Here is a 27,511-nt window from a genome sequence, read left to right as displayed (position 1 = left end):
TGATATGCAGAGATGGAAAAAGATTAAAAATGTTTTCTAAGGTTGAAGTCCCTGCTTCAACCAGATGTTTCTGATTGGCTGGCAGGCCAGATCCAGAAATCTTTGATTGACACTTCCTTTTATTTTTAAACACAAATGAGTTGAATAAATGTGATCATCATAACGGAGCAGGAAGATGAAAAATGAATACCCACCCTGAAATCATACTATTTTTGATGCATACTTTTTTTTAAATTCAATTTTATTCACATTAATATACAAGAATTTAAGGGGAAAAAAGCATCAAAGTACCAAAAATGACGTCACGATTGTCTGTCATTTTCCGATGAAGTTTCTAATTTATATGTTCCCAACATTTTTAGTTTGTATTTTTTGCTGCATTTGTACTCAAATTGATACACAACCTCATTCCACAGACAGAAATGCACTCAATTCTTTCTATTTTTATCTTACACAAGTTTGTTTGATTTATTATTTATCTCATAGTACATATTCTTTAGCTGCAAGTCTCATTTTTCTAAATAAAGCAGGAGGGTGAATCACAGGACAAAGGTTAGTTGGTTTCAAGCAAACTGAGGGGATGCAGTTCGTGTTATTGATCTGTAGCAGAATTTTAGCGAGCTGTCACATCTGACATAAGCAAAAAATGAGCACTGTCACAGAACCAGCAGACGGCTGGATCCAAATGCAGCAGCTTTATTAGCTCAGCTAAAAGTCCACAAAGCTAAATCAGGATCAGGCAGGCAGAGGTCAATAACGAACATTGGAGAAGAAACAAGAGTAGTCAGTCCAGGCGAGATTCGGGGCATGCGGCAGGCATACTGAGTCCGAGACAAAACAGGGTCAGGAAGTCAGAAGATCAGGTCCAGATATAACGCTCGGTAAGGCAGGCAGAGTGGCAAAAACAAAACTTTGCACTGAGTGAGGCTCAGTGGAGAGCTCAGGTAGACTGTGAGTGCATGCAAATGAAAGTCATACCATGTGTGGCATCCAGAAACTGTGCGCTGGGGTTGTTGGGAGATGAAGTGCACTCAAAACTCTGGAGACTGTTCCTTTTGAATTCTGACAAACACACTTTGAAAGAATTTACAAAAAAGCTGTATATGAGGAACATGGAATCCACCTGTTTGATACATTTCTTGAGATTAAGATTTTTTTGGGTTGAATTTGGATCCAATTTCAATATCAGAGCCATCAAATGGCTGTTAAGCAAAATGAGTATTCTGTAACTAGCCTAATTTGCTTTTTTGTGTACAAAAAGTTTTAAATGCATAATTTAGAAGTCATATATTCACTAGATTGCTCATGTATGATTGCTTAAAACTAAAAAAAAAAGTTCTCGGTGCAGTTAATTTATCATTAAAATGTCAAATAAAATATTTGAAATGTTAAGGAAAACAAATGCGGGTATTTTAATCTCATTTTCACCCAGAGATGCTTTTTTTCCCCACACAAACATTGTGTAACAGAGAAGCTGTGACAATAATTTACACAAAACGATCTGGAATCCACAGAATGAATCCCTCTATGAATCTTCTGCGTACTTGTCAGTGGCACTAATGTTTTCAGGGGGTCCTAGCTGATCTGCTTTAGCCTTGGATATGAGAGCTAATCCTTTTATCTCCTGCTGCAGGGCCCTCAAGGTCCCCCCGGTGGTGTGGGCCCGATGGGATCCGTGGGCGAGAAGGTAAGAGTCGCTGTGGGACTCTCCGGGGAGCGTGTAGGGCAAAAAGCTGAAAACGATGAGATACCCTCATTTCAAACTTCTCGATTGTTTGTCTTTTCTGTAATAAGCCGAAAAAAAGAATAATTTCCCTTAAATCAGAGAAGTTTTGTTTAAAAAGCTGCAAACGCTTGAAACGTGACTCCTCCAGTGATGGACTCCTCCAGTGATCGGCTAGCAAATAAGATAGATAAGAACATAAGATGTTTCATCTTGAAGGATTATCCGTCCAGACACTGACATTTTTCCAACCGCAGGGTGAGCAAGGTGAGGCCGGAAATCCCGGACCACCCGGAGAGGCTGGAACTGGGGTGAGTAAGCTGTGTTTTTGTTGTCAAGCCGGTGTGTCAAGATGAATCTGTGCAACCCACCTGACCTCCATTTGCATGCAAGTTGCATGTCTGCACCATAGGATGCACATGTGATTTTTGTGTTCCTTCAAGAGAGAAGCTCCGAATCCGGGCCATAAATCCAGCCACGCTGTTGTTTGCTTGCTCAAGCCAAATAGTTGACCTTCTCCGTAATTTATTTAGTGATTAGAAGTCATCCACGCAGGTTTAGTTTCAATAATTAATGGTTATGGAGCTAATATGGAACAACATACAGTCTAATGAGACGGGCTGTCTGTTTTATCTTCATAGGAGTAATTGCTCCTCACATTTAGGCTGATAGATCATCTCAGCGTGGCTTCTCGGCTTCGCGCTGCAGGTCCACGCCGCTTGCCAAATTGAGTCACTTCCCAGAATCGGAATACACAATTATCAGTGGGATAATTGTGCTGCTTGAGTCCACCAGAACATTGGTTGCATTAGGGGGAATCAACACCAAAACAGGACTCTTGCATTCAGCTGAGTACATCTTTAGCGCTGTTAAATGCTGTTCAACATTGTGTTTTTTTTAGGGAAAACACATATAGTCTTTACAAATTATATGTTTACATCATGGTTTCGATTATTAAAATGATCTAATTCAAAGATGCATCAAAACTAAGGACGTATAAAAGAAAAAAATTATTTGGAAACAGATTCCTTAAAAAAATGTTGGGAAAGGGGACGGAAACAATATCTACAGTTGTTGAAACAGTAAGCGCTATTCTACAGCTGACTGTTGGTTACTTATAAAATACATGTCACAATCTTTTTAGGCTAAATTTTTAATACCAAAGATGAAATGGATTAAAGCGGAGAGTGGTATTGCATGTGCTACCATCTTCTGAACGCCATTATTGCTAGATCGCCATGTGAACATTGTTCAAAATCTACAAAATCTACAGTACAGACCAAAAGTTTGGACACACCTTCCCATTCATTTGAATCAGAAGGTGTGTCCAAACTTTTGGTCTGTACTGTAATTTCCAACGTTTTTTCCCAAGTAGCGTCCCAGTGATGCTTAAGGAGTTAGGGATCGAAATCTGGAGCTGGAGTTTAAAATTATAGAAGGTACTAAAGGTATCTTTTATGTAGAAAATTCAAGATGGCGGCCTTTTCCTAAAGACAAAGCTCAACGAAACTTCAGTTGTGATCATAGACATAACCTGGTGGAACTTTGGGAAGATGAACAAAAGTTTTTCTTTCCGTATTGTGCGAAGAGGTGAAAATCGCAGTCCGGTCCGGTCCGGTTTAGTATGGTCCAGGCAATTCATTTGTGAGTGAGTGTTTTCCACTCAGAGTTGGACTGTCACGGCGCATACGGGGTGAAGCTAACAACAACGACAATGGAGGGTCATCCAACGGCTCACTTAGCATTTGGTGCTTCGTACCACTTAATGGGTCCATTTTAGAAAGGAAACAATCACAATACTGTTTGGACCGGTCCAGACCATACCACTCCTAAAAAATGAGGCTTAAAGGTTGTATGCGAGTCTTTAAATAATATATAAGAATGTTGTTTATCAACTTGCAGACTAAAGTTCTACTGATTATATATATCTTACCTAATATTCAATTTGTGCCTTTGATGTCATTGGAGGTAAAACTGAATACAGACTAATGGACTCAACATGAATTTGAATTAATAACTAATGTATTCAAACAGGAATCTGTTTTTTGTCTTTTTGACATTTTCAGTGTAGTTGTCTAACACAGCAGCCTCATCTAACAGCTTGTTTGTCTACAACCAACAATACTTTAGTGATACTGATGTCATTAAAGCCCTCTATCACCCCCCGTTACTCCAGGGGCCTAAAGGTGAGAGGGGAGAAAAAGGAGAAGCCGGTCCACCTGGAGCTGCAGGACCCGCCGGTCCCAAAGGACCCCCTGGAGATGACGGTCCAAAGGGCAACCCTGTAAGTCCGACCGATAAGTCCGACCGATTTTCTTAAATGATCTGAGAGAGGTTTTCTTGTGCAGTCGCACGCTGCTTTAAAGTGTCTCCCAGTTTTAAGGCAGGACATTTTATCCTACCTCATTTTCAAAAGCTGAAAAGTCTTTTTTTTTCGTTGAGAGATAATACAAAGTCTGCATGGTGATGGGATCCAGAGAGATTTACTTTCCTGGATTTGCTAACTCATTTTTGAGTTGCTCAAATTATGCTGAAAAGGTGTAACCATGATTTATATTACTAAGCATGTTAATACATACACTTTTATCAATGGAAATGATAACTCAACAGCAGTTCCTTTTTATCTGAAATGCAACTACTTTTTTTCTAAGGGACCTGTTGGATTTCCTGGAGACCCAGGTCCACCCGGAGAGCCAGGTGTCGCTGTAAGTATGACATCTAACATTAGATCGTAGGCACTAGATCTTGCACAGCAGCCTTACTGTTAGAAATTAGACAATCAGAGCATAGATTTGTCAACATCTTATGGGCATTCAAATATCACGTGTACACCCTGTGTGCAGCACTTGTGTACGGTTAGTAGTGAACCAGTACTCGCACTTTACTAACAACTAGACTGCGGTGTTAGGGCACAGTATGGAAGCATCATTCCACTATCTTTACAAATGCTTCACAATACACTTACCACACACACGAAAATGGTATTTTCCATTTTTATGACATTCCTTAAGGTGGTCGCACAAGTCACAAGCGAACTGCAAGACACACTTCTATTCTATTCTTCCGTTCTTGACTACAGCCCACCATGGCCCGGACAACTCAAAAACCCTAAGCCCCCATACGGGTCAACCCAACGTATTGGTGCATGTGACTTAGGCCCACTTCCATGTTTGGTCCGGCCCGCGGAACACTATCAGAGACGCATGATTTTTTTTTTTTTTAAATGATCGAAACTCACATAGAACGTAACCTTTTATACCACCTATCTGCAGTCTGTGCCCAAAAATGAAACCCTCTTAAATCCTGGTTAAATAAAACAGAAGACAGTTTTCCCTTTCTACATCGCAGTTCATCTTTCGAGGTCTCAGCATTTACTCTTTAATCTGGCCCGCCAAACAGGATTAAATTGTATTGATGATTTTTATTAATGTTTTATTTTCCCTGTAATTCTGAAGTCTCCCCATAGATGGTGCACTACAAATAAATTGACCTTTGTTTAGGTGTAGATAGTTATTGTGCCTTCATGTGATGTTGGATTATGATGTAAGATTTGTTGTTTTTCATTTTTCCGATCATTCAAACACCACATGAATGCAGCAAGTTTACGTTTTACACGAGGCACAATAAATGGTGCAAATGGCTCTAAAATGAGAACAATTGGCACAATTTTAAAATAAAGACTCAAACATGTTCTGTTTTAATATATAAATATTAATTTTTAATCAACATTAAAGCATGTTTTGGCCCAAATTCCATGTTATTTCTTTCTCGTATGAGGTGGATTACCAAAACACTCCACGCCTCTGCTCGTGATCCGGCCCTTCTATTGAAATTTGGAACCCTTGGTGTCAAACTGTCTGCCCACCCCTGCTTTGGTTTGTGGACCCGTCTAACCTGTGGTTCACTTTTTGCAGGGAACCGATGGAGAACCAGGAGAGAAGGGAGAAGATGGTGAATCTGGTCAACCGGTAAGACAAGCGTCATTTAGTTTTTATTTGGACATATTTACATTAAACCATTTTATCAAAGATGGGTTTTTTAGACTAAATTCTGAATCTATTTTCTGCAAAGATGCTTCAAGCATAAGATAACTTTTAGTTAAGTTTCTGCTATGCAGCTTGAATCGGGTTATGAGAAGGTTTTGCCATAAATTCCAAAAACTTGTATCAGGCAGTGGCGCCATTTTTTTCCCCCAAGGTCGGCCTTTTTTCCATTTCTGCCCTGTAATTTGGTTTAAAACCAACCAACACTTTTTTCACATTTGTGATTTCAAAATGATTTCCCTCATCTCTTGTCTGGTTGCTTTCGTTTAGGGACCTCCAGGCCCATCAGGAGAAGCCGGTCCACCTGGTCCACCTGGCAAAAGAGTAAGTCTTTGCTCACCAGAGTTAATTTGGATAAATCTACTTCTAGTTTTTAAAGCAGTCCAATTCAACCGTTAAATGCTTTCATTTCTAAGGTATTGGTTCAGTATTGCCTCCCTGAAACAACCCCAACCCCCAGCCTTCCACCCCAACAACTCAATTTTTTCGCTAAAGCTGGAGAGATTCATTTTCATTAAAAGTAAAGTGGGGACATACAAAGTGGGAGATTTACGGTGTTGGTGGTGGTTGGAGGGGGATGGGGGGGTCAAGGCATTTTGCTGTCTGCCAAGCAAAGCCGCCTAAAATCCCAATGAAAATGAAGGGCAGGATGTCAAAAAAATCAGGATTTTTTTTTTCTTTCTTCTTTCTCAGCGAGTAATTGAAATGGCTTATCCAAAAGAGAAGAAAAAAGCCCAAAATGAAAGGGGTTGTGGGTTCCAATTTATGAGGAAAACAGTGGGAGATGTATTGGGAGTTTTACACGTTATTGATCCATGGCAGCCTGATGGACAGCAGAAATGAAAACAACAACATCACGTGAGCAGGGACGAGTGGTTAAGAGGCTATTACAGGATCAGCTTTGGAAAAACTACCAGAGAACAAGCAAAAAATCCAAAACAATAGTCTTTTATCGTGCCGTACTTTTTCTATAATGTCATTATGTGTAAGGGCAACCCCAAACAACGCCAACATTTTTGATTGCTTTTTTTCATTATTTAGTCAGTCGACATAAAAAATAATCAAAAATAAAACCCAAGTTTTTGGTTTTTTTAACAAAACAAATAAATAACTCTGTTTATATATGTACTATGGGGTTGGCACATGTGTGCTGAATGTTTCTGATCTGCCAACACATTGACATCACTATTCCAGCTGTAATACGTTTAGAATTTTATCTAAAGCTCACATTAAAGTGAGCAGCTACTCTCCTGAATTTAAAGGAAACGCTTCAGGAGAGTAGAGGATTTCAGGGAAATGCAGAGGCTGTCTCTGGAGAAAAAGCATTCATGCATGTCTAAACAAAGGCTAATTGCTTTCTGGTACACCTCTAAAATTTATATAAGCTGTATTTAGATTAGTGTAAACATATAGCCAGAGGAATATGGCAAGGACCAGAGCTATGTTCCTTTCTTTTATCCACGCTCAGGGTTTGAAGCGGTCAGGAAAACAAGAGAAACCCAAAATAAGTTTGAAAGTTTTATTCACAATTTTTTATTTGTGGCGATTTCTTAGATGATTGGATGGTTCGTGTTGGTGTGTATTTGTACCTTTGAAAACATCAGTAAACACAACCAAAATTATTACGTATATAAAATGTGCTGGATTATAGGGTGCACCGTCATTAAAAAAAAAAAAAAAAAATTAAGCCTTTTTAAGTGTGCCTTATTGTATTCTTTTTGGCCTATAGAGACTATAAAATATACTATTTTTCAATGTTTAATGCTGTCTTTAAAAGGACAATTTATAATTTCATGATCAACTATCACTAACTGGAAGTATTTATTTAGATTCAAACGGTTAAATATCTTCCCTCTTGCAAATGCAATGCTGCAGATCACAGAAAAAGTGACAGAAACAACACGCTATATACTATCCATAGCCAGCGTCTTTTGACAAGGCTAAAACGGTGATGAAGAGGCAGCTTCCCTCCACCTGTAAGACATGCACGTCAGAAGATGAAAGCCTTCCGGACCTGCTTGCATTCTCAGCTCTCAGTCAGCAGCACTCATGCTGGGGTTGACCAGATCAGAGGGGAGTTTGGGTGGACGGTGGTTTTGAGGAGGGAGAAAGGAGGCTGTGTTAAAAGAAATCCTTTGGGGACGCTGAGAAAGCGTGACTGCAGCAAAAAAGATGACCCACCAAACACTGGCGTGACATGAGAGGCCTGTGTGGCCACTCAAACAGATCTTGACCATGTTTGATTTCTTCAGATCAGAGATAAAATCCACGGATTTGTTGAGCAAGCCAAATGAGTTAAAAATATCTTTAAAGACCGAATTCGATCCTCGTTGGAGCTATTTTAAAGCGTTCACAGTGATCTATTAACTATCATTGCCATATTTTCTACACTTAAAAGCCTTAAAAAAATGTAAAAAATTACAGTGCGCATTATAATCCAGACCACCTTAGTTGGTTGAGCTTACCGATGTCGATGCGATTTTGAGAGGTACACAGCTCTCTGCCATAATGTCAGTTTGTTTTTTACAGGTTTGGGTATTGTTGTGAATACATTAACGAGGCTAACGTGTAACTGTGTCAGACAGTTTTTTTGCGTGTTACTAAAAGGGTTGTGAGTTAACTTGTGAGTTAATGAACTTTACAGAGAAAGGGACAATGCAAATTAATCAGTAGCGGTTTAAGGCATGGGCAATATGGGCAATTGCCCGGGGTTCAAATTTCTATGGGGGTCGGAGCGCAGGCCGCAATTCGCAACACCTGGATCATCGCGTGCTGTTGGATCACTCATCTCATGTTAATAATGTCATTATTTACTAACTATTGTAGATATTTGTATTACATGTCTTTTCTGTTGTTTAATTGGTGTCAGTATTTGACATAAAGACAGCAGGTAATGCAGTAAAACAGCTGCACTTTTTGAAATCATAAATAAACAATCTATCATTTGTTTATTAATGTTTTAAGGTTTTTTTTTGAGGATTTTTACTGTTGGTGTTGCAAAAAATTAGAAAAACACCAAATATTTTTGGAGTAATCCCACTGATGAGTTCTATGATTTAGTTTTTAATGTTTTATAAGACTTAAAAATGATATTCACATAACAGGTTTTTAAAAAAATCAAATCCCTCTGATCCGTTTCACAAAGACACACACAGGACGTCACACACTAAGAAATGAACTTATTGATAAAAATAATGCCAGGAGTCCGGCGCTAAAAATGACAAAAATGAAAAATGACAAAAGAGCAAAGAAAACAGAATGATTTGATTTGTGTATGATTATTAAAATTTCCAGGCTTTTTTGTTTTGTTCTGCAGCATGTTCATATTTGTAGAATTTTGACAGAGTTAATATACTTTTTTTTTTTTTTTTTTTGAGTTAATATACTTTGACTGACTGATCGACTCATCTCTGACTCTTTGGTCTGGCTTAATACACCATATAGTTCGGTTAGCCTTATTTACAACACGAGTTTGAAAATAGATCATTCGTTGACAGTTTGCCTTGTAGTATGGAAAATATGGTATCCTGTTTTTAGCTAAAATAAAAAAAGCTTAGCACTTTTCTAGGACATACTTTCTGCAGAGCCGTAGTAGTTCTTAAGAAATTTGCTCTGGAGCGATGGGCGGAACAGTTGGTGTGGAGCAACCCCGCCCCCTTTCCCCTCCCCATTGCTGAGAGCTTGGAAGAGGGAGCTTGTGGCCTGCAACACAAATATGCTTTTTTTTCTTTTACAAACAACAGTTTTCACGTCTGCTCCTGATTCACAACGATTTGAATAGAGAAATACTCAGAAATGCAATGTTTAGCTTAATTTTCCTTTATATATGTCCTCCATAATCAGAGAGATGACACAAGAACATGTTAAAAACACATTTCTCATCTGAGTGGTCTTTAAGGGGAACTATGACAAGATCATGTTTAATTCAAATTTCGACCTTTAGGCCATGTTTGTGGCAAGTATATACCGGTAACATTATAACAAGACAATTGGCTAAATATTACTCTTAGAACACTTTTAAAAAATATTTTTTCTTAGTCTGTAAAATGCTGATTCTTTGCATGTGGTATTTGTGTGGCATTGTTGATTTTTCTAATGCTGAAACGCTGTTCTGCCTCTCTCCTCAGGGACCCCCAGGGGCCGCCGGTGCAGAGGGCAGGCAAGGGGAGAAGGGCGCAAAGGTAACCAAATCAATGCACGCACACAAAGTGCTAGCTCGGCAAGCTCCTCGACCGTCCTCTGTTCAAACAGAATGAAAATGTAACAAAACAACAATTTCATTTAGCTGCTGTCTCACATTACAAGGAACTGGATGTACTGATCTGGCTTACTCTGGTGCTGTTCTTGGCTGTACACCAAGCTAAATCTACAGGGTTTATTTTTTTACCTTAAGTTGATCTGTATTATAGCGTATCAGGTGACATTTAGCTTTGATTTGCTCTTCCAATCCCAACGTTTCATCAGCGTCAAATTCTCTGATGGCCGGACTCAGTTACCAACTTCCTTCTTCTTTGCCGCTACACATGAATTCCCCTTGAGCGTTCATGAAGATGTATTTTAGAGGAACACACATACATTGTTTGAGGTTTAAATTCAGTGCTTTAATCAGATTATATCCTTGGTGAGCTTTTTTTCCCAAATTTGCTTGGAATATATAGACAAAAAATTGTGTTGCAGAAAGGAACGCAGAGTTCCTTCAATTCTTTTTTTTTAATCTCTTCTGTGAAGTTTTTCTCGTAGTGATGTGTATTTATGTTCCTGTATTATATTAACCCTATATAGCTGGAACTTTAGTGCGAGTTTTACTACCATAACCCTTCAACAGTTGACGCAATCAACGTAAATCAGCTGATTCTGACGTGAAAGCACCAGTTTTAGTCACATTTTCTTACATTGTAATAATACATTGGTAAAGTGTAGCCTAACGGGGTAAAGCCGATGTCACCCGTGACAGTTCAGGTGTTGTAGATCTCTTTGGCAGCAACATTGCGACTTTCATGTTTTTTTATTTTTATCACAAAATGTATTTATCCTGTAATATCCTCCTGATGTTTCCACGTTTTCCTGATTTATTCAAAAATGTTTAAACCAATGCTTTGTATTCAAAGGGAAAATTTGATTGAACCTGAATTCTGAATATTAAAAAAGTCTATCTCTGTCTATTTTTTAGAGTAAAAACTTTTTGTTTTGCAGTCAAATCTTGAATTAGCAGAAGCCACTTTTAGCAAAGACAATTTCAAAAAAGCTTTTTTTTTTGCAAGATCTAGTTTCTTCCAATCACTGGTGTCTGTTTTTCCACTAACAGGGTGAAGCAGGTGCAGAGGGCCCAGCCGGAAAAACAGGACCAGTTGGACCCCAGGGACCTGCAGGAAAGCCTGGTCCAGAGGGTCTACGTGGAATCCCTGGCCCTGTTGTACGTCATCGCCGCAGATCCACTTCTGCATGCACAGACATTCGTGTTTGAGCGGAAACACACCCACAGCGTACACACAAACAGCTGAGGGCCCGATGATACACTTCATGGAATAATCAATACTCCCATTTTGCTTATACTTTACTTTCACTTGTTTATTCCAGCACACTTTTCTTTCCACTTTGGGCTATTAATCATGGAGCTCGACACAGAAAATCAATGATAAAGCAGAAAAACTACAGCAGCCCATAACGTTCAGAGCAACTGAATGTTTTTTTGTTTGTTTGTTTTTTTGTCTTTTTCGACAGGGTGAACAAGGACTGCCCGGCGCCCCAGGACAAGATGGTCCACCAGGTCCAATGGTTAGTATGCAGGGCACCTCTTCGCTGTTTGGATTTATTCATATATTTGTTTAAAGAAGGATTCCTGTGTAACTGCTGTGTAAGCTTTGTAGTTAAAGTCACCTCAGAGATCTGATGGGATTTTTTTTGGGTTTTTTTGTGACTTGAAATGCTCCCCAAAGCATCTCTGATCCTCAGATTTAAGATGATCATCTGGTACTCTTCCCTGTTGACGGTTGAAGTTTACTTCAAAACTTCTCTGGTTTCCCTTTGAACATTTCCGACTAGATTTAACTCAGTCTTTGTTGTACAGGGCCCTCCTGGTCTTCCTGGTCTTAAAGGTGACCCTGGGTCGAAAGGTGAAAAGGTATGCTCCGTTTTTACTGTGTTTTCTGTGCTGGACAAAGATAAGAGGAAAACTACAATAATTTGTAGTTCAGTCTGTGTAACATTTTACAGCTAGTAGTTATGACTTTTGCTATAATGACATTTCATGGCAAAATAATGCTCTTATTATAAATAATATATCTGCTAAAAGTTTAGTAAAATTGTTTCAACTTTTAAAGTATTAGAATTTTTGGTAGTTTGTACAACCTGGAGAGTTATTTTTAAATGCTGTGTGCCTTCATTTGTATCCACCTTGAAGGGTCATCCTGGTTTAATCGGTTTGATCGGACCTCCTGGAGAGCAGGGAGAGAAGGGAGACCGAGGTCTGCCCGGACCCCAGGGGGCTCCTGGTGGAAAGGGCGACTCTGTAAGTGATTGATGATTCTATTCCTACACAAGCACACCAGCTGTTTTTACTGTATCTTCTGTCTTCTGTATCTGCTGACTGTATCTATCTATCAACCTTGGCTACTGCACAGCGGGTGCCACTAGAGGTCCCACAGCATCACACAGCTCATCAAAAGTTGAGGGTGTCATACATAATTGTTGGATCCACAGCTTCTCTGTAAAATCACCAACCACAATTTCCCAAAATGGCGTCATCTGTAGCCACTCGCACGTGTAAGGAGCTCGCTGCTCCATAGCCTGAATAAGACGCCGACGTCTACCTTGATGGATGATGATGAACCCTAGTGTGTGGCAGAACTTTCAATGTATCTGCTGTAAATATAAGTATTGTTCACATCCGTCGGCATGTTTTTTAATGACTTATTACGTGTTTTGGTTTGTATTTATTCACATTTACAATTTAACGGAAGCAGTGTGATTGTAAATTGTGTGCAAAAGTTTTGCACACATGCGGAATGCAAACACAGCTACAGTTCAGCTTTTTTAACATTAAATTGCTCACAATTTTCTTACCAAGATATGATATTGAACATAACTGTTTGTACTGCTTATGTTTCTCTGCAGCTTTTTTTCTCTCTTTGCTCTGAATCGTCACTGGGATTGAACAATTTCCAGTTTAGCTCAAAAGTTACATTTTCACAGTATTCCTTCATCCACCTCTTAGACTTCAGTTAACTCCCAGGATACCTCATGCCTTTAAAAATAAATCTTAGGGTTTTTTTATTTCTATTTTTTTTAACCTGCCCTTTTTATCCTCATGGTTGGTTTGGTTGTTAAACCTTGAACTTTGAAATATTCCTACTTTTATGTTGCTTCTATACCGTATTTTCTGTGATATAAGACGCACTAAAAAGTCCCATTTTTTTATAATTATTATTGTTTTAAATTGCAGGGTATGAGTGGAACTGCTGGTCCCCTCGGCCCTCCAGGCCCTCCTGGTCTACCTGTAAGGCCCTCGCCCCCCATTTAAAAATACATTTCTGTATAGAGAGGAATGAGAGAATGACTTCTGAATTGCTTTGCTCTGCAGGGTCCTCAAGGTCCAAAGGGAGCTAAGGGTTCAAGTGTGAGTAAAATGGATATTAAAGGTTCATGTGCACCATAAGAAGAAGTGATTGCTGGATAACTTCCATCTTCTGTTTCTCTCAGGGCCCTGCTGGTCCGAAGGGAGACACTGGTTTAATAGGTCCTCCAGGGCCCCCTGTGAGTTTTTTAGCATCACTTTTGCTAACTTTTTTTTAGTAATAATTGTAAAATCTCCACAATACCAATTTGCAAGATGCAAGTTCATTTTTGTTTGAAACCAGGGACCACCAGGGGAGGTTATTGAGCCCCTCCCCATTCGGTCACCGAAAAAGAGCAAACGCTCGGCTGACATGCCGTCGGACACGGCTGGCACTATCATGGATTATGGCGAAGGCATGGAAGACATCTTTGGCTCGCTCAACAGCCTCAAACAGGACATTGAACGCATGAAATACCCCATGGGCACGCAAAATAACCCGGCCAGGACGTGCAAAGACCTCCAGCTCTGCCACCCAGAGTTCCCTGATGGTGAGTGGAAGTCGGACAAAAAATGCAGTCGAAACCAGAACACAAAAATCTTCTTAGAGAACCACTCCAAAGAAAATGTTGTTTTTAACATGTTCTTGAGGGGGGTTTCTGACAATAAAGGACATATATAAAGGAAATTAAGCTCAAGGTGGCATTTTTGAGTATTTAAATCGTTGTGAAGCAGGAGCCGATGAAAAAATGCAGTTTGATAAAGAGATTATTTGTAATGTAGAAAATATGCAAAGCGGGCACAAGGTCCCTGCTCGTCTTAAACAGAGTGCTCTCAGCAAAGGGGAGAGAAAAAGCGGCGGCGTTGCTCTATTTCAATGGTACCGCCCACAACTGAGAGGGGAATTTCTAATTAACTACTTTTGCTCTACAGAAACTATGTCCTAGAAAACAGCAAAGGGTTTTGGATTTGGGCTAAAACCGTCATAATCATAATTAAACGACCATCAAAAGCAATTTTAAAATTGATCAAAAGTTGATCAGAGTGGGCCTCCAATGTGTTGAATTTAAAGTGCATGGGAGAATTATTAATAAAGCTATGTTCACACCGCCCTCTGCAACATTTGCTCAAGTGACCCCTACCCATTAAAAGTTAATGTAAACATGCATAAACACGAGTATCGGGCTTTCATGTTCAAAACTATGGCACTCGTGTAGCTACAAAAGTTTTTATGGTCGTTCTTCTGGCTCTACGTACAAAACATGTGGCAGTTGAATGTGTGTTGAAAATTAAACCAGGTTGACCAATCGTGGACTAGGATTTGTTAGTGACGTATGGATGACGTCCTTTAAATTCACGGAAGTGCCCACCGTTTGAAAATTGATCATGAAGGAATTTTATGACACCAAGTCTTGATTCATGAGATTTCCACCGCTTTGCACCAAGTCTCCTCCAGCTATAGGTGGTGCACATGGGCTTGTAAACAATAGAAACAGAAGAAGAAAAAGACCCTTCCTGCTTTCCAGTGTGAACACTTCAGGGCTAACATGCGATCAAGAATGCGTATTTAGCGTGTCCTTGAAATGTCTGGTGTAAACTGTAGCTTAAAACACTAAAAGCATATCAAATGCTGCAGTGTCCCTGTATGACCTTTTGCTTAATGCTTTGTGTCACAGGCGTTTTACTGTTCGAAATCCTTATCTTTGTAGCCAAACAGAAAAATCATTGTTATAGTTTTCAATATATGAAAAGTCACAGTGACTCATTGTCTCCAGCTTCTTTCAAGCAGTCAAAATATGCCTTTAAAAATGCCTTTTTTTTTGGCCAAAGATAATGGCTGAATGTTCTTGGCTCTCCTCAGGCGAGTACTGGATTGATCCCAACCAGGGCTGCTCTGGAGATTCCTTCAAAGTTTACTGTAACTTCACAGCCGGAGGTGAAACCTGCATCTATCCAGATAACAAGTCCAGTGGAGTAAGTATTTTTACCCAAGAGATTTAGCTGTGTCTTTCACATAACTAAGACAACCATCAAGGCATTCTTAAACAAATTTGTAGTTTAAAAAATTGGATTTCACTACAACTCATTTGCTTTTCTGACAACACGCCAAACACAACTAAGAGGAGGCTATGAGGTTTGTAGTAAAATTATGACATATAGACTTCATGTCCTAGATGATTTGCAAATGTATGCATTTTTCTGTAAATTTTAATGGAAATATTGTGATTACAATCAAACGTTATGTTTTATAGGTCAGAATATCCTCGTGGCCCAAAGAAGTCCCAGGTTCATGGTTCAGTGAATTTAAGCATGGAAAAACAGTAAGTTTTTTGTTGTATTTTATACAGATACTATATCTTAGTCAAAACACAACTTTTTTTTTTTCGTAATCTGACTGCCTTTTTTCTTTTATTTTATTCCTAAATAACCCCAAAACAGGAGAAAGCTTCTCTGCAAACACCTATTTCTCGTATGTAAAAGTGAACGGAGGAAGTGGGGCTTACATTTCCTCGAGGAGATCATTTGCGACAGAACTTTCTGCAGCTTTCATGCTGCGGCGCTGAGCTGAGGGAGCTTTTAAAGCCCATGTTCAGGGTTACTCAGAGTTCATGTGCCAGTCAAAGCCATTTGTGGTCAGTTTCTGGCTCAAGGACTTTCCCCAAGACATCCAGAATGCTCCTATTCAATAAAGCACATTCGTTTATTTATTTAGTCATTCAAAATATTGGTAATATTTTGAAACATAGACTTGTTATATTTTGTTGTGGAGCAGTAGCAAGGACATTATTATGATTATTTTTAAACTGTATTTTTAGGAACCAAATTCTTATTGCACATTTAATCCAATATATTCCAGCAGAAGTGGTGTAAATAAAGTTATCATTTTCTTTGTGTTCGTTTTCACACTGCACTTTTGAGTACACACTGTCTAGAAATATCATGTTGTTTCAGTAGACGCTGTTCAATTCAATTCAATTCAATTTTATTTGTATAGCCCAAAATCACAACAACAGTCGTCTCGATGGGCTCCGAAGTAAAACATGAACTCAAAAGGATCACGAATACAAAGAGTTCAATAGGAATATACTACAATGAACTAACAAACTGACTAAGCTATACTGGCATCCCTGCACTTAGACCCTCCTTCGTGGTAAGGAAAAAGTCCTAAAAAACGGATTCCGGAAAAACGAAGAGACCTCAGGGGTGCCCACATGAAGGAGGGATCCTCCCCCAGGACGGACAGGAGATTTACCAGAACTCTTAGAGAAGAATTAACTTGTCTAATTCTACAACTACATGTATAAAGTCCAGCAGACGAGCTTCATCCAGCCGTGGTTGGGGGGACAGTCAGGGGCGCGAGTCGAGCCGGAGACAGGAACCACAGCCAGGTGTAGGAGCAGGAGCAATAAATAACAATACAATAACAATACAATAACAATAATATGTTTTGGCCATAAAAGTTGTTATCCATTTTTAGAACTAGGAAAGAAAGGAATTCCAGATTTTTCGGACTAGAATTCACTCCGGAGTAAAAGTAGCACTTTTGGGAAAAACTTATTTAACAAAATACAGGACCAAGAACGGACATTTCATCTTGAAAGGCAAATCATAATAACTATTAGATAACAATAAGGCAATATAATAATAGACTGAATTTATACATGCTTCCCTACCATAACTGTATTTAGCTTCATGAAACATCGGAGGAATCTAGTCTAACGGGGCAATACATGAACAATTTTTCAGATAAGCATAGCATAAAGAACATGCTAACAAGTCAACTGAACTCTTTGCATCACTTCAAATCACTAAATCCATTGAATTCTTGGTGTTTTTGTCGCTCTTATACAACTCTGTTAAGGTTGGCATATCTTCTGCGTTGCTGTCAGTAGCAAATACTGATACACCTACTGTGCCCCCTAGAAAGCGGAAAATAATGAACACATTAGCCTAATTGTTTTTTTTTTGTAGTGCTGATTGTTTTTTTTTTGTAGTGGTGCATCACTTAAGTTTTATCATTATTAATCCTTTACCACCAGAGCTTTAGCATCACTGTTGATATCCTTTCGCCTACTGTAAGTCTTCATTCAAATTAGTTCCAGCAGATTCTGTCGCAGAGAAAAGTGGCTTCGCGTCGTTACGCAACAATTTACTGTATGTCATTGATGTGCTGTGTATCAGTTGCATTTATCTGGGTTTAGAATTGGCTGCTTTACGTGATGTTAGCTTTTAAAGGGTAAAATAACCTTAAAGCTAACCCACTTCTCTTAACCACACATTTCTTAAATTTACCACTCCACCACTACTGCCCAACCTCTAAAGAGCTCGACAGGCTTTCTACAAATGGCTTTTTGACTTTCAGCAATCAGATATGTAGCATGAAGAAGAACTCATTTAGTGTAATTAGTCGTCTGATTTTGGTAAAAATAAGCTCATGCAATTGCTATTTGCATGAACCACTTACTCTTTTTTTTTTCTTAGTCACAGTCCGGGTTCCAACATGTACTAGTTTACTTTATTAGTTTTCTCTTTCTGCACTCCAAGTGCAGTGAAACACACCAAGGTTCACTTGCAACTGGAATGAGAACTGCATATATATGACTTGTATGGTGAACTTTGGAGTTTAGATGAGTTTTCATCGCTGCCTAAAAAAAACAGGAGGCCAATCAAGTAAACAAAATCTGGCATGGATCAGGCAGCCTTGTGGGAAAATCCCCACTAAATTTAAAGGAATATGTTAGCAACAATGGGGTTAACCTCTGTACGCTAATTCGCAGCATACAATTTAATCCAGGACTCCACTTGATTTTTGCATTATTTATGTGTAAATAAATTCAGGCATGAAAGGGTTAATCAGAAGGAATATTTAGATGTGGATTAGTTGAAATACTCAAAGAGGAAAATGATTTAAAAAAAAGACACACAGATAAGAACAATTAGGCAACATTAGTGACAAGAAGCTAACACGCCTGGCATTTGGATCGGTTCATTGAGATTTAACTTCTGATTCATTTAACATCTTTATCTTTTCAGAAACCATGCTGTGAAGGAATTGCCATTTAATTACCTTATTATTATGTGTAACTAGTCTTCCGTGACACCAAAGCATATTATTGTGTCTATGAAGACCCTTTTTGTCTCACCAGACAAGAGGATGTTGATCTTCTGAATCCTCAAGCTGTGACTCTTTGGTTGGAATTGATCAAACTTTTTGATAGAAAGATTGTACATTTTATGTTTATTATGAGTCTTTTGTCTGTAAACAGAGTTTTTATGCCCAGGGATGGAGCACCAAGAGGCTGTAATAGGAAAAGATGGTTTAAATTAAAATGAATAATCTTTTTTTTTTTAAGTTTTCTTCAAGTGGTAATTTTTATTTATTCCTATATTTGACCATTATCCTCTTTTTCTTGTTTCCTTTTAGCTTAACTATGTCGACGCGGACGGAAACTCAATAAACATGGTTCAAATGACCTTCCTCAAACTACTGACGGCATCAGCCAGGCAAAACTTTACCTACCACTGTCACCAGTCTGTGGCGTGGCATGACGCTTCCAGTGACAGCCATGAGAGGGCGCTACGGTTTTTGGGCGCCAACGATGAGGAGATGTCTTTTGACAACAACCCGTATATTACAGCCATCGCAGATGGATGCGAGGTAAGGAGTGTAGCAACTTTAGGTTTGGCGACATAACACTCTCCTAAATTTTTTCTGGTACATTTAAACTGTCGGCACAATTAGCTTGAATCCAACGGATTCTGAAATGGTCAAAAGAAGCTTTGCGCCGAAATGCAGCCCTTTACAATAGTTAAATGTTTATACTATAAAGTGTTGCATAACGGTGTAGTTCTTAGCATCAGAATCGTTTGGAATCACAATAATTACGTAAATAGTTGAAGAGTTATGGTAGTTTAGACAGCATGTGTAAAGCTACGTCATGTGACATTCAAGAACACTCTAAACGCAGGTTCTTTGACACGCATTTAGCCCATGAATAACTAAGAATAGGCTTCTTTTTCCTTTTCTACTGTTTCCTAGCACATGTACACCACCTACAGTTGGAAGATGCTTGGTGCAAAATGTTGAGGTGGTGCAAATCTCATGAATTTTGCTCCAGGCTCATCCTTATCTGAAAGACTTGGTGTCGTATAATTCCGGCCGAACACAAACCACAATTATTGATTTCTCCTCCATGATCAATTTTCAAACGGTTGGCACGTCAGTGGATAAAAGAGAAGCTACCCACACATCACTACCTAACCCAACTGGCTTGGTCAAAGTTTGATGTGGTTTAACTTTCAACGCATTCAATGTCCATGCGTTAGTACGTAGAGCCCCAAAACGGTCGTACAAACTTGCATAACTATGTGTGTACATTGTAGTTCTAGATGCAGAAGACTGAAATCCGCGCATACGTATGTTTACATTTATATTTTTAGGAAGTCGCTGCTTTAACACACGTTGCCGAGGACGGTGTGAACATAGCGACATCTACGTTATTAGAGTTAATGGTCTTCATAACAGCCAAATAATCACAAACTATAAGATTTCTCTTATTCCTCTCTTGCTTTTGTTTTCTTACAGACAAGGAACGGGTACGGAAAGACTGTGTTGGAGCTGAACACTCCCAAAATTGATCAGGTTCCAATTGTCGACGTCATGTTCAATGACTTTGGAGACCCTAACCAGAAGTTTGGATTTGACGTCGGACCCGTCTGCTTCCTCGGATAAATGAAAATGATAGTTTAAAACGAAGGACTCTATGGGGACAGCAAAGAAAGTCAAGTTGAGACATTCTGGTTTCCACCAAAACCCAGTTGTAGCCCCTTCCCCCACACCCTTATCCATGCCACATGCAAGTTTTGAAAAAGAGATGGTGTAGCAAACGAGTCTTTCAGTGTACGTACGTGAAACCCCGGAAGGTCCATGTAGGGCTCAAAACCACATGACTTAACCCCGTTTTACGGAGTAAAGGACAATGAAACACGTGGCGGAGGAGGGTGGATCGGACAAAACCATCGAAAAGCAGGGGTAGGGGGAAACAGCTGTCCTCTCGGGATTCTCCAGGTGCTGTATGAACAAGACTACAACGGTCAAAACGTGCAAAAATAAGGTGTATAAAAAAGGTGCTAAGAACGAAGGTATACTTTGATAATTAATAAAAACAAATAAAACTGTAATTCTTATTGTGTACAATACTGTTTTTTCTAAATCCAATTTCAAAACTTGCATGTGTATCCGTTTCTCTTTAGTTTTCAGTGTTGGTTCAAAGACATGCAATGTAAGTTAAAAACATCATTAAATACAATAAATGTAATATCTCGATATTGTTCTATTTTTTATTTTTTTTTGTCCTTAGAAAGCAAAAAATTGCTAAATAAGACCGCAAACCTTGTGTATATATTTCTAGTCCACAGCTTGAGGTTGTTTGCTGTTTTTCCTTTGTGGCTATAAAAGGTTAAAACACCTGGAAATGTCATACTGGCAAAAATACGGCAACATCCCCCACTAATCTTTGTGTTTTCGCCCCAAAGCGATATCAATTTCCTTTATTTAATTTTATTTTCTTTTTTTCTGCCCTATTTTTATTTTGGACAGGCTTTTATTTTGGTTGTATACCTCAAAACGTTCTTGATAACCTATAACAATTCAAGGATGTTATCCCCTGTATATACCTTGGTTAAACAATTAAGTTTATATATTTTGGGTGGGGACATTTTTTTAAGGGACAAATAACTGCTTGACATCCACTGTTGGGATCCTTCTGTGAATGCGATGATGAGACACCCTTGCGCTGACCCATTTTTGTAACTAAAAATAAGAAAATGTTTTAATGTGCTTTTTATAGTTCATTTAAATATTAAAAAAGGAAAGGATAAAAAAAGAAATGGATTCTAAACAACGGTGAAGTGAATGTCTCCATGATGTGTGTAAGATGATTTTAGATCTACCTACTGTACATGTCAGATGCTTTAAATCAAAGATATGTTTCATCGTCTTTAAGATACTGGGCTGGTGCAATTCCATCTCTCAAGAAACCAATAAAGTACAATCTCTCACAGTAAAAAAATGTTTTCCTTCTGAAACCTAAACGTCTCCTTTTATTTACCACAAAAATAATTGAAACAAGAAGACCACCTTCAAAGCTCCTGAATACATTTCTTTGACAAAGATGAGTTGTGAATTTAAAGCAACTACCTGTCTTTTGATGGTATTTTCCCATTTCTTGATCTATTTTTTTTTTCAACATCAAGGCTTATAACACACAAAGAATAGAAATGCTCTATTGTGAGGGTAGAATTTTTGCTAAAAAATCTCTGAGTTTTATCATGATAAAGAAAAAAGGCTCTAAGGGAGATGGAAGTTTGAGAATGTAAAGGAGAATCCTTACTCTTCCCACAACACTGAACTATCCGTAAAGCTATGTTCACATCGCCCTTAGCAACGTACGTTAAAGTCTTTGAAAACAAAAGTATGCATGTGTTTTGGGCTTCTGCCTTCAAAACTCTTGCGTTGACCAATCAGGGATCTGACTTTCGTAGTGAAGCATGGATGGGGTCCTTTTTATACTCAGAAGTGCCAACCATTGGAAATTTGAAATTACTTGACACAGAGTCTTTCATTTATCGGAATAGAGCTGTGAAAGAAAAACTCTAAAGCAAGATTAGCAAGATTTTTACTGCTTCAATATTTTGCACCAAGCCTCTTTCAACATGTGCTAGTATCGGGTAGCGGCGAGAATTTGGGTTAAGCATGTTCTTGAACATGTGAACATCAGAGAAAACTAAAATATCTCATTCTTATCCACAAACCAATAAAACAAACCTTCACTATTTAAAAGCTGTTTTTAAAAATTATTTTTGTGCTTTCAAGAATGTTTTTTATTTTAAAGTAAGGCTGAGTTATTTTACTTGACTATTCAACAAATTAAAATTGTGCTAATCCATGGGATTTCTGGCTGCCAGTTTCCAAAAACTAATGGTGGTAATCCACGAGGGAGGAAAGTATTTGACCCCCCCCACTGATTTTGTTGGTCTTCGTCATCTTAATGGTAGGCTAATTTCAGCAAAAAAAAATCCTAAAGAAAAATCAAGAGATTGACTTTGAAGAATTTATTTGCAAAAAATACTTATTGATCCTCTCATAACCATTAAGAGTTCTGGTTCACACAGACCAGTTAGACTCTCCCAATCAACCTGTCCACAGAATCACTCCATCAGTAAGACTCCAAACTCTCTGACATGGGAAAGACTAAATAGCTTTTAGTCGATTTATGGGAGGACATTGGTCGAATGTTGGTGCAAATGTGACAAAATACAAAAACATGAACATCAGTCCAACTGTATGTTGGGGCTCCAAACCAGATCTGACCTGCTGGGGTTTCCATGATCACGAGAACACTGAAAAATCAGCCTAAAAAACAAGACAGGAGTAAGTTGATGATCTCAAAGCAGCTGGGACCTCAGTCACCAAGAAAAACCATTGGTTATATTTCACGCCGCAGTAGTTGCAGTGCTCACAAAGTAGCCCTGCTTAAGAAGGCACATGAGCAGGCCTGCCTGACATTTGTCAATGAACAACTTCATGATTTAGAAAGGGATTGGGAGAAGGTGCTGTGGTCAGATGAGATCAACATTGAGCTCCTTGGCATCAACTCAACTCGTCGTGTTTGGTGGAAGCATTGTGCTTTGGGAGGGTTTTTCTGCAGCATGTGGATGGGAGGATGGACGGAGCCATGAACTGTCAAATCATGAGTGAGAACCTCCTTCCCTCCACCAGGAGGCCTAAAATAGGTGGTGGATGGGTCTCCAAACAGGAAAATGACCCAAAACATACAGCCAAGAGAAATGAAGAAGATGCAAATCAAGGTCATAGAATGGCCCAGCCAGTGTCTGGACTTCGTCCTATAGAAAAAAACATATGGAGAGAGATGAAGCTCAGAGTTGCCAGGCAACACTCCCTAAATATTCATGATTTAGAAGTAATTTACTAAGAAGAGTAAAATTCCTTCTGATATGTGCAGAAACCTAATCAACTGCAAAAAAACCTTTGACTTCTGTGCTGCTTATAGGTACTAACTCTTTCAGGCAAAAGGGTTCAAATACTTATTTCCTCTGCTGTACATCATTTCTAGATTGTGCGTGTTCCCCAGACTAGACAATATAGACATGGTTTGCACTGAAAATAAAAATAAAAAATCTGTAAAAGTGCTTTATGTGTGTATCCAAATTTAGAGAAATTACTAGGCGATAGCTTTTGTTTTTGGGTATTGACTGTGGTAATTACCATGCAGTCATTTTTTTCAGCCACCCTCTCCAAATGATCATCATAGCATAAACATAAATGCCGCTAGTTTACTCCAAAATTGTTTCTGAAATCAATTTAAAGCTTGACAATCCGTGTTGTTCGACAACATGACATGATCATTAACCCTGCTTCCCATCTTTGTCTGTTTCATCAGAATAAATCATGCCTTGGGTGATGTGAGTTGACACTTCCATGCCTGAAGCCTGAAGTGGGACATCCATTCTAAATCAACAATGGTCCATAAATGGGCAATTAGGAGGGGCTAAATAAAGTATGACGCATATTTAAAATATTTTAGGTGTACAGATAGAAATTTTACTCTCACAGTAAAAGAACACAATGTACTTGTAAATGTATAAAAAGGAAACATTTGAACATTTTAGAACACCAAGATATAAAAACCAAATCCAAACAACAAACCCTTTACTTAATTAATATAAACTCTATCCAATGTATAAATGAGCACTCTACCTTTCTATCTGTCTGTCTGTCTGTCTGTCTGTCTGTCTGTCTGTCTGTCTATCTGTCTGACAGCCATACAAGTTTGGGGAAGTGGGTGTCTAGTAATTCCTGTTACAACTGGTAAGGTGACCTTGTCTTCTTTACATAAAATGGTGCTAAACAGCGTTCAATCGTCAGTTTTTCTGTTCAATACCCGTAAACCAGAAGTAACATTACACAGAGAGGAGGTGGAGAGGTTGCCATGGTGTCTTGTGCCAAGTGAAAACAGTCTATAGAACCTTCAGTAAAAGAGGTGGGGTTTAACCCTTGTGCTATCCTAGGCACCTTAACATTGGGAGTTGGGTCATCTAGACCCCCTAGACAGTGCACTGAACTTTTTTTCTTCAATGATTTGTGAACCTCACTGGTGTCCATAGATTACATGAAATCCTCTTCACCTTTATCCACCTTTGTCATGGTAGGGAGAACACGTCAATGTGAGGGTGGGGTCATCTAAGATAGCACAAGGGTTAAAGCTGACCTGTCCCCATTGACTATATATGAGAAGTGAGTGTGATGTCACCTATACAAAATTACTTACTTCCGGTTCCAAGTAAATGAAACTAATTCAGGACACCACCATGTTGGATCCAGACAACATCAGTAATTACTTCAAGTTGGTCTCAATTAATCAATTTCTGAAGCCTGAAATCATCAGCTGTCATTCCAATTCACAACAAGGACTTTCTATGTACCACAGGTTGTCACTTCCGTGTTTTGAAAAAAGTCACTTCCCATACATCACCACCAAAACCAAGTTCCTGATTGGTCAAAGTTCAGCTGGTTTATCATTTGATGCATGTTTAATTGCCGCATGTTTTGTACTTAGAGCCTGAAACTGGACTCAAAAATTTGCATAGGAACTCGAAACGTACGTGTACATTGACTTTTTCTTGAAAGGGTTCACTTGAACGCACGTTTTCGAGCCCAGTGTGAATGTAGTTTTATGCTTCAACATCTTCCACATAGGTCCACCCTCTTCAGTTAACATTGCAAATCTTTACCACGTTTCCCGCGTATACTTTGCAACTAGAAGAGTGTTATTAAAGAAATGGGGGCTTTATGAAGCAAAATAAAACAAAAAAGAGGATATCTGAAAACCATCATCACCAATTATTTAATACTTTTCAGAAATAAAATAGGCATTCAAGTATCAGCAACAGTCAGGTCATGTCTAAAAAAGAAGATTTTACATAAGAAGGTAGACAGTCAAAAATGTATACATACAAAGATGTAACTACAGCAGGAATCTAGCAACGGACTTTATTGCCCATTTCATATTTCTACTTGCAGATGTTAGAGATCTTTGTTGACACCTTGTTTTATTATCCAGCTAATGTTCCGGTAACCATGAATTGATGATAAATGCACTCAAAGGTGCTTTTGTGTACGATTCCATTACAAGAACTTGCCAAATCCTGCGTATGTCTCTCACCCCTCGTCTTGAAATAATGAGGGAACAACAAAAAAACAGAAGGGTTTAATTAATATTTAGTCCTCTTGTGCCTCTTTAAGCAATTAGCCGCGTCACTTCAAAGGACTGACCGCCTCTAACCCTTTATTTTCTCCATAAAAGGTGCAGAACAAATCCATATAACAGCAACTGACATGTGTGCGTGCAGCAGCAAATGGAAAAGACTTTTCTCTTTTTCTTTGGAGGGCCAAGCTTTGTAAAGAAAGGGAGCAAAGAGAAGGCTGGTGTGGAATCACCTGTCCCAACTACACACACACACACACACTGAAAACAATACAAAAAATGTTCCTTTCTATTTCATTGGAGAATTTCCCACAGAAACCTGTGTTACTTGAACTCATTTTTGGCATCATTTTATCCCAAACTGATGAGCTGTTTTATTTTAACAAGAGTTTCTTCAGAGTGAGATTTTCCTGCATTTTTTTTTATCTGATTGCCGAGGACTCTGATGACCTACCCAGATAGTTTTTTGAGAGCAGAACAAGAAAAACAACAAAAAAAGACAGCACGCTGCTGGGAATTTCTATTGAAATGTCATGTGGTGAAACCCTGCAAAGGGTCGATCTCGGACAACCAGCAGACCTAAAACCAATTTAAACTTCGGAACATAAGAGTTTGTGTTTAGTGTGATGGGGTGGGGGGTAAGTGCAGTGGGTCTTAGCAGCAGTGGTTCTAAAGTTGAAATAAGGGAGGCAAAGCAGAGGAGAGTCACTCTGATGAGATTCAAATGAAACGGTTTATGGACGCAGGAATTTGGTGCTGGCAATTACAATTTTGAAAACGTACAAAAGGACAATCTGGAGGTGGGGGTGCGGTGGTCGGAGGGGGCACATCCTACTGATGCTGCCTCCCCCATGCTTGTGTGTAGGTCCACCCGTATTCTGTTTCTTTGCAGAAGGTCCAGCCCTGATATTACACGTCTGAACTTCTCAGCTTCAATTATTTCTTTATTTTTGCATTCTCTGTGCAAAATGCTAACTAACTTAAGCAGTATGTTTTTAAAAATTTTGTCTTAATTTGCTTAACTTTAAAATAGTCTTTTAATTTCTCTTTTACTGTAAAGCACTTTGATGCCCTGATGGCATCGTAACGTGCTGCAGAAATAAAGAATCCTTCATTACTTAGATCTTCAGTCCAAATCTGGGAAATCGTGATTAAGTTTTGTTCAAAACATTGGTATGCTTTTAAAAAGGCTTTGACAAACCCCCTGAAAAGTCTCCAGCTGATCCAAAATGCTGCAGGCAGAATTTTGATGATACTAAATTATTTTACTTGCACAAAAACATTTTAGTGAACTAGCTGCAATTTTCTAAAGGGACTTCCTGTGTGGATGGTACCCCTTAGTTTCTTTTCAGTTTTGTTTCTTTGGTTTTTGTCATTTTGTGTGATCTCACATAACCAGCTCACCAGGTTTAGGCTGATAATCATCCACAGCTGTCGTCATTTCAGTTAATTACCCTCTGTGTTATTTAAGTGTTTGGTTTTTACTTCATTTTCAGTTGTTGGGTCGCCTGCTTTGTCACCCTTCAACTGATGGAGCTGTCATGTTTGAGGTGCTGTAAGTGAAAAGTGATGGGCAGTTGAAGCTTAATGAAGCCTTTTAATCCAATTGGTTCACTGCAGTGTAAAACTTCTTAAAGCTTCATTGGAGTAAAAATTTATGCAATAAATGTATGTTGTGGTATTATTTATACACTGGCAGAATGGAAAATGTTTATTTGGAATGATTGCTTATGGTCATGGTAAGAGGTGGTAGAGACAACGATCATGCCTTTTGATGAATTGAGATGTGGCCAGTGATCATTTATTGCTTAAAAATAAGAAGATTCCCCTAAATTTCTGGACTCATCAAACTATATCTTAAGTGTCTCCAAACACTGACTGCAGCTCTCCAAATGCCCACATTTTG

The 27,511-nt window shown here is 38.8% G+C and overlaps 1 protein-coding gene across 6 annotated transcripts in view; it reads left to right on the top strand.

Annotated features, from left to right (window-relative positions):
- The window catches only part of col11a1a (collagen, type XI, alpha 1a), a 99,829-nt gene extending 78,439 nt beyond the window's left edge, over nucleotides 1-21,390 (top strand). For all 6 annotated transcript variants that reach the window (XM_078938660.1, XM_023950175.2, XM_078938661.1 and 3 more), the window contains 19 exons: nucleotides 1,634-1,687; nucleotides 1,981-2,034; nucleotides 3,900-4,007; nucleotides 4,375-4,428; nucleotides 5,638-5,691; nucleotides 6,037-6,090; nucleotides 9,894-9,947; nucleotides 11,072-11,179; nucleotides 11,488-11,541; nucleotides 11,834-11,887; nucleotides 12,167-12,274; nucleotides 13,208-13,261; nucleotides 13,346-13,381; nucleotides 13,465-13,518; nucleotides 13,623-13,869; nucleotides 15,180-15,292; nucleotides 15,571-15,639; nucleotides 18,744-18,977; nucleotides 19,905-21,390. In XM_078938660.1, coding sequence (XP_078794786.1) covers nucleotides 1,634-1,687; nucleotides 1,981-2,034; nucleotides 3,900-4,007; nucleotides 4,375-4,428; nucleotides 5,638-5,691; nucleotides 6,037-6,090; nucleotides 9,894-9,947; nucleotides 11,072-11,179; nucleotides 11,488-11,541; nucleotides 11,834-11,887; nucleotides 12,167-12,274; nucleotides 13,208-13,261; nucleotides 13,346-13,381; nucleotides 13,465-13,518; nucleotides 13,623-13,869; nucleotides 15,180-15,292; nucleotides 15,571-15,639; nucleotides 18,744-18,977; nucleotides 19,905-20,051 — 1,710 coding nt within the window. In that variant the 3' untranslated portion in view covers nucleotides 20,052-21,390. The remainder of the gene's footprint in view (nucleotides 1-1,633; nucleotides 1,688-1,980; nucleotides 2,035-3,899; nucleotides 4,008-4,374; nucleotides 4,429-5,637; nucleotides 5,692-6,036; nucleotides 6,091-9,893; nucleotides 9,948-11,071; nucleotides 11,180-11,487; nucleotides 11,542-11,833; nucleotides 11,888-12,166; nucleotides 12,275-13,207; nucleotides 13,262-13,345; nucleotides 13,382-13,464; nucleotides 13,519-13,622; nucleotides 13,870-15,179; nucleotides 15,293-15,570; nucleotides 15,640-18,743; nucleotides 18,978-19,904) is intronic.
- The last annotated feature ends 6,121 nt before the right edge of the window (nucleotides 21,391-27,511 follow it).

The sequence above is a fragment of the Oryzias latipes genome, chromosome 20 (genome assembly GCF_053564925.1).
Source record: "Oryzias latipes strain Hd-rR chromosome 20, Olatipes_Hd-rR_3.1".
Classification (NCBI taxonomy): Eukaryota; Metazoa; Chordata; class Actinopteri; order Beloniformes; family Adrianichthyidae; genus Oryzias; species Oryzias latipes.
The sequence above is the reverse complement of the archived record's forward strand: the minus strand, read 5'-3'. Positions and strand labels throughout refer to the sequence as shown.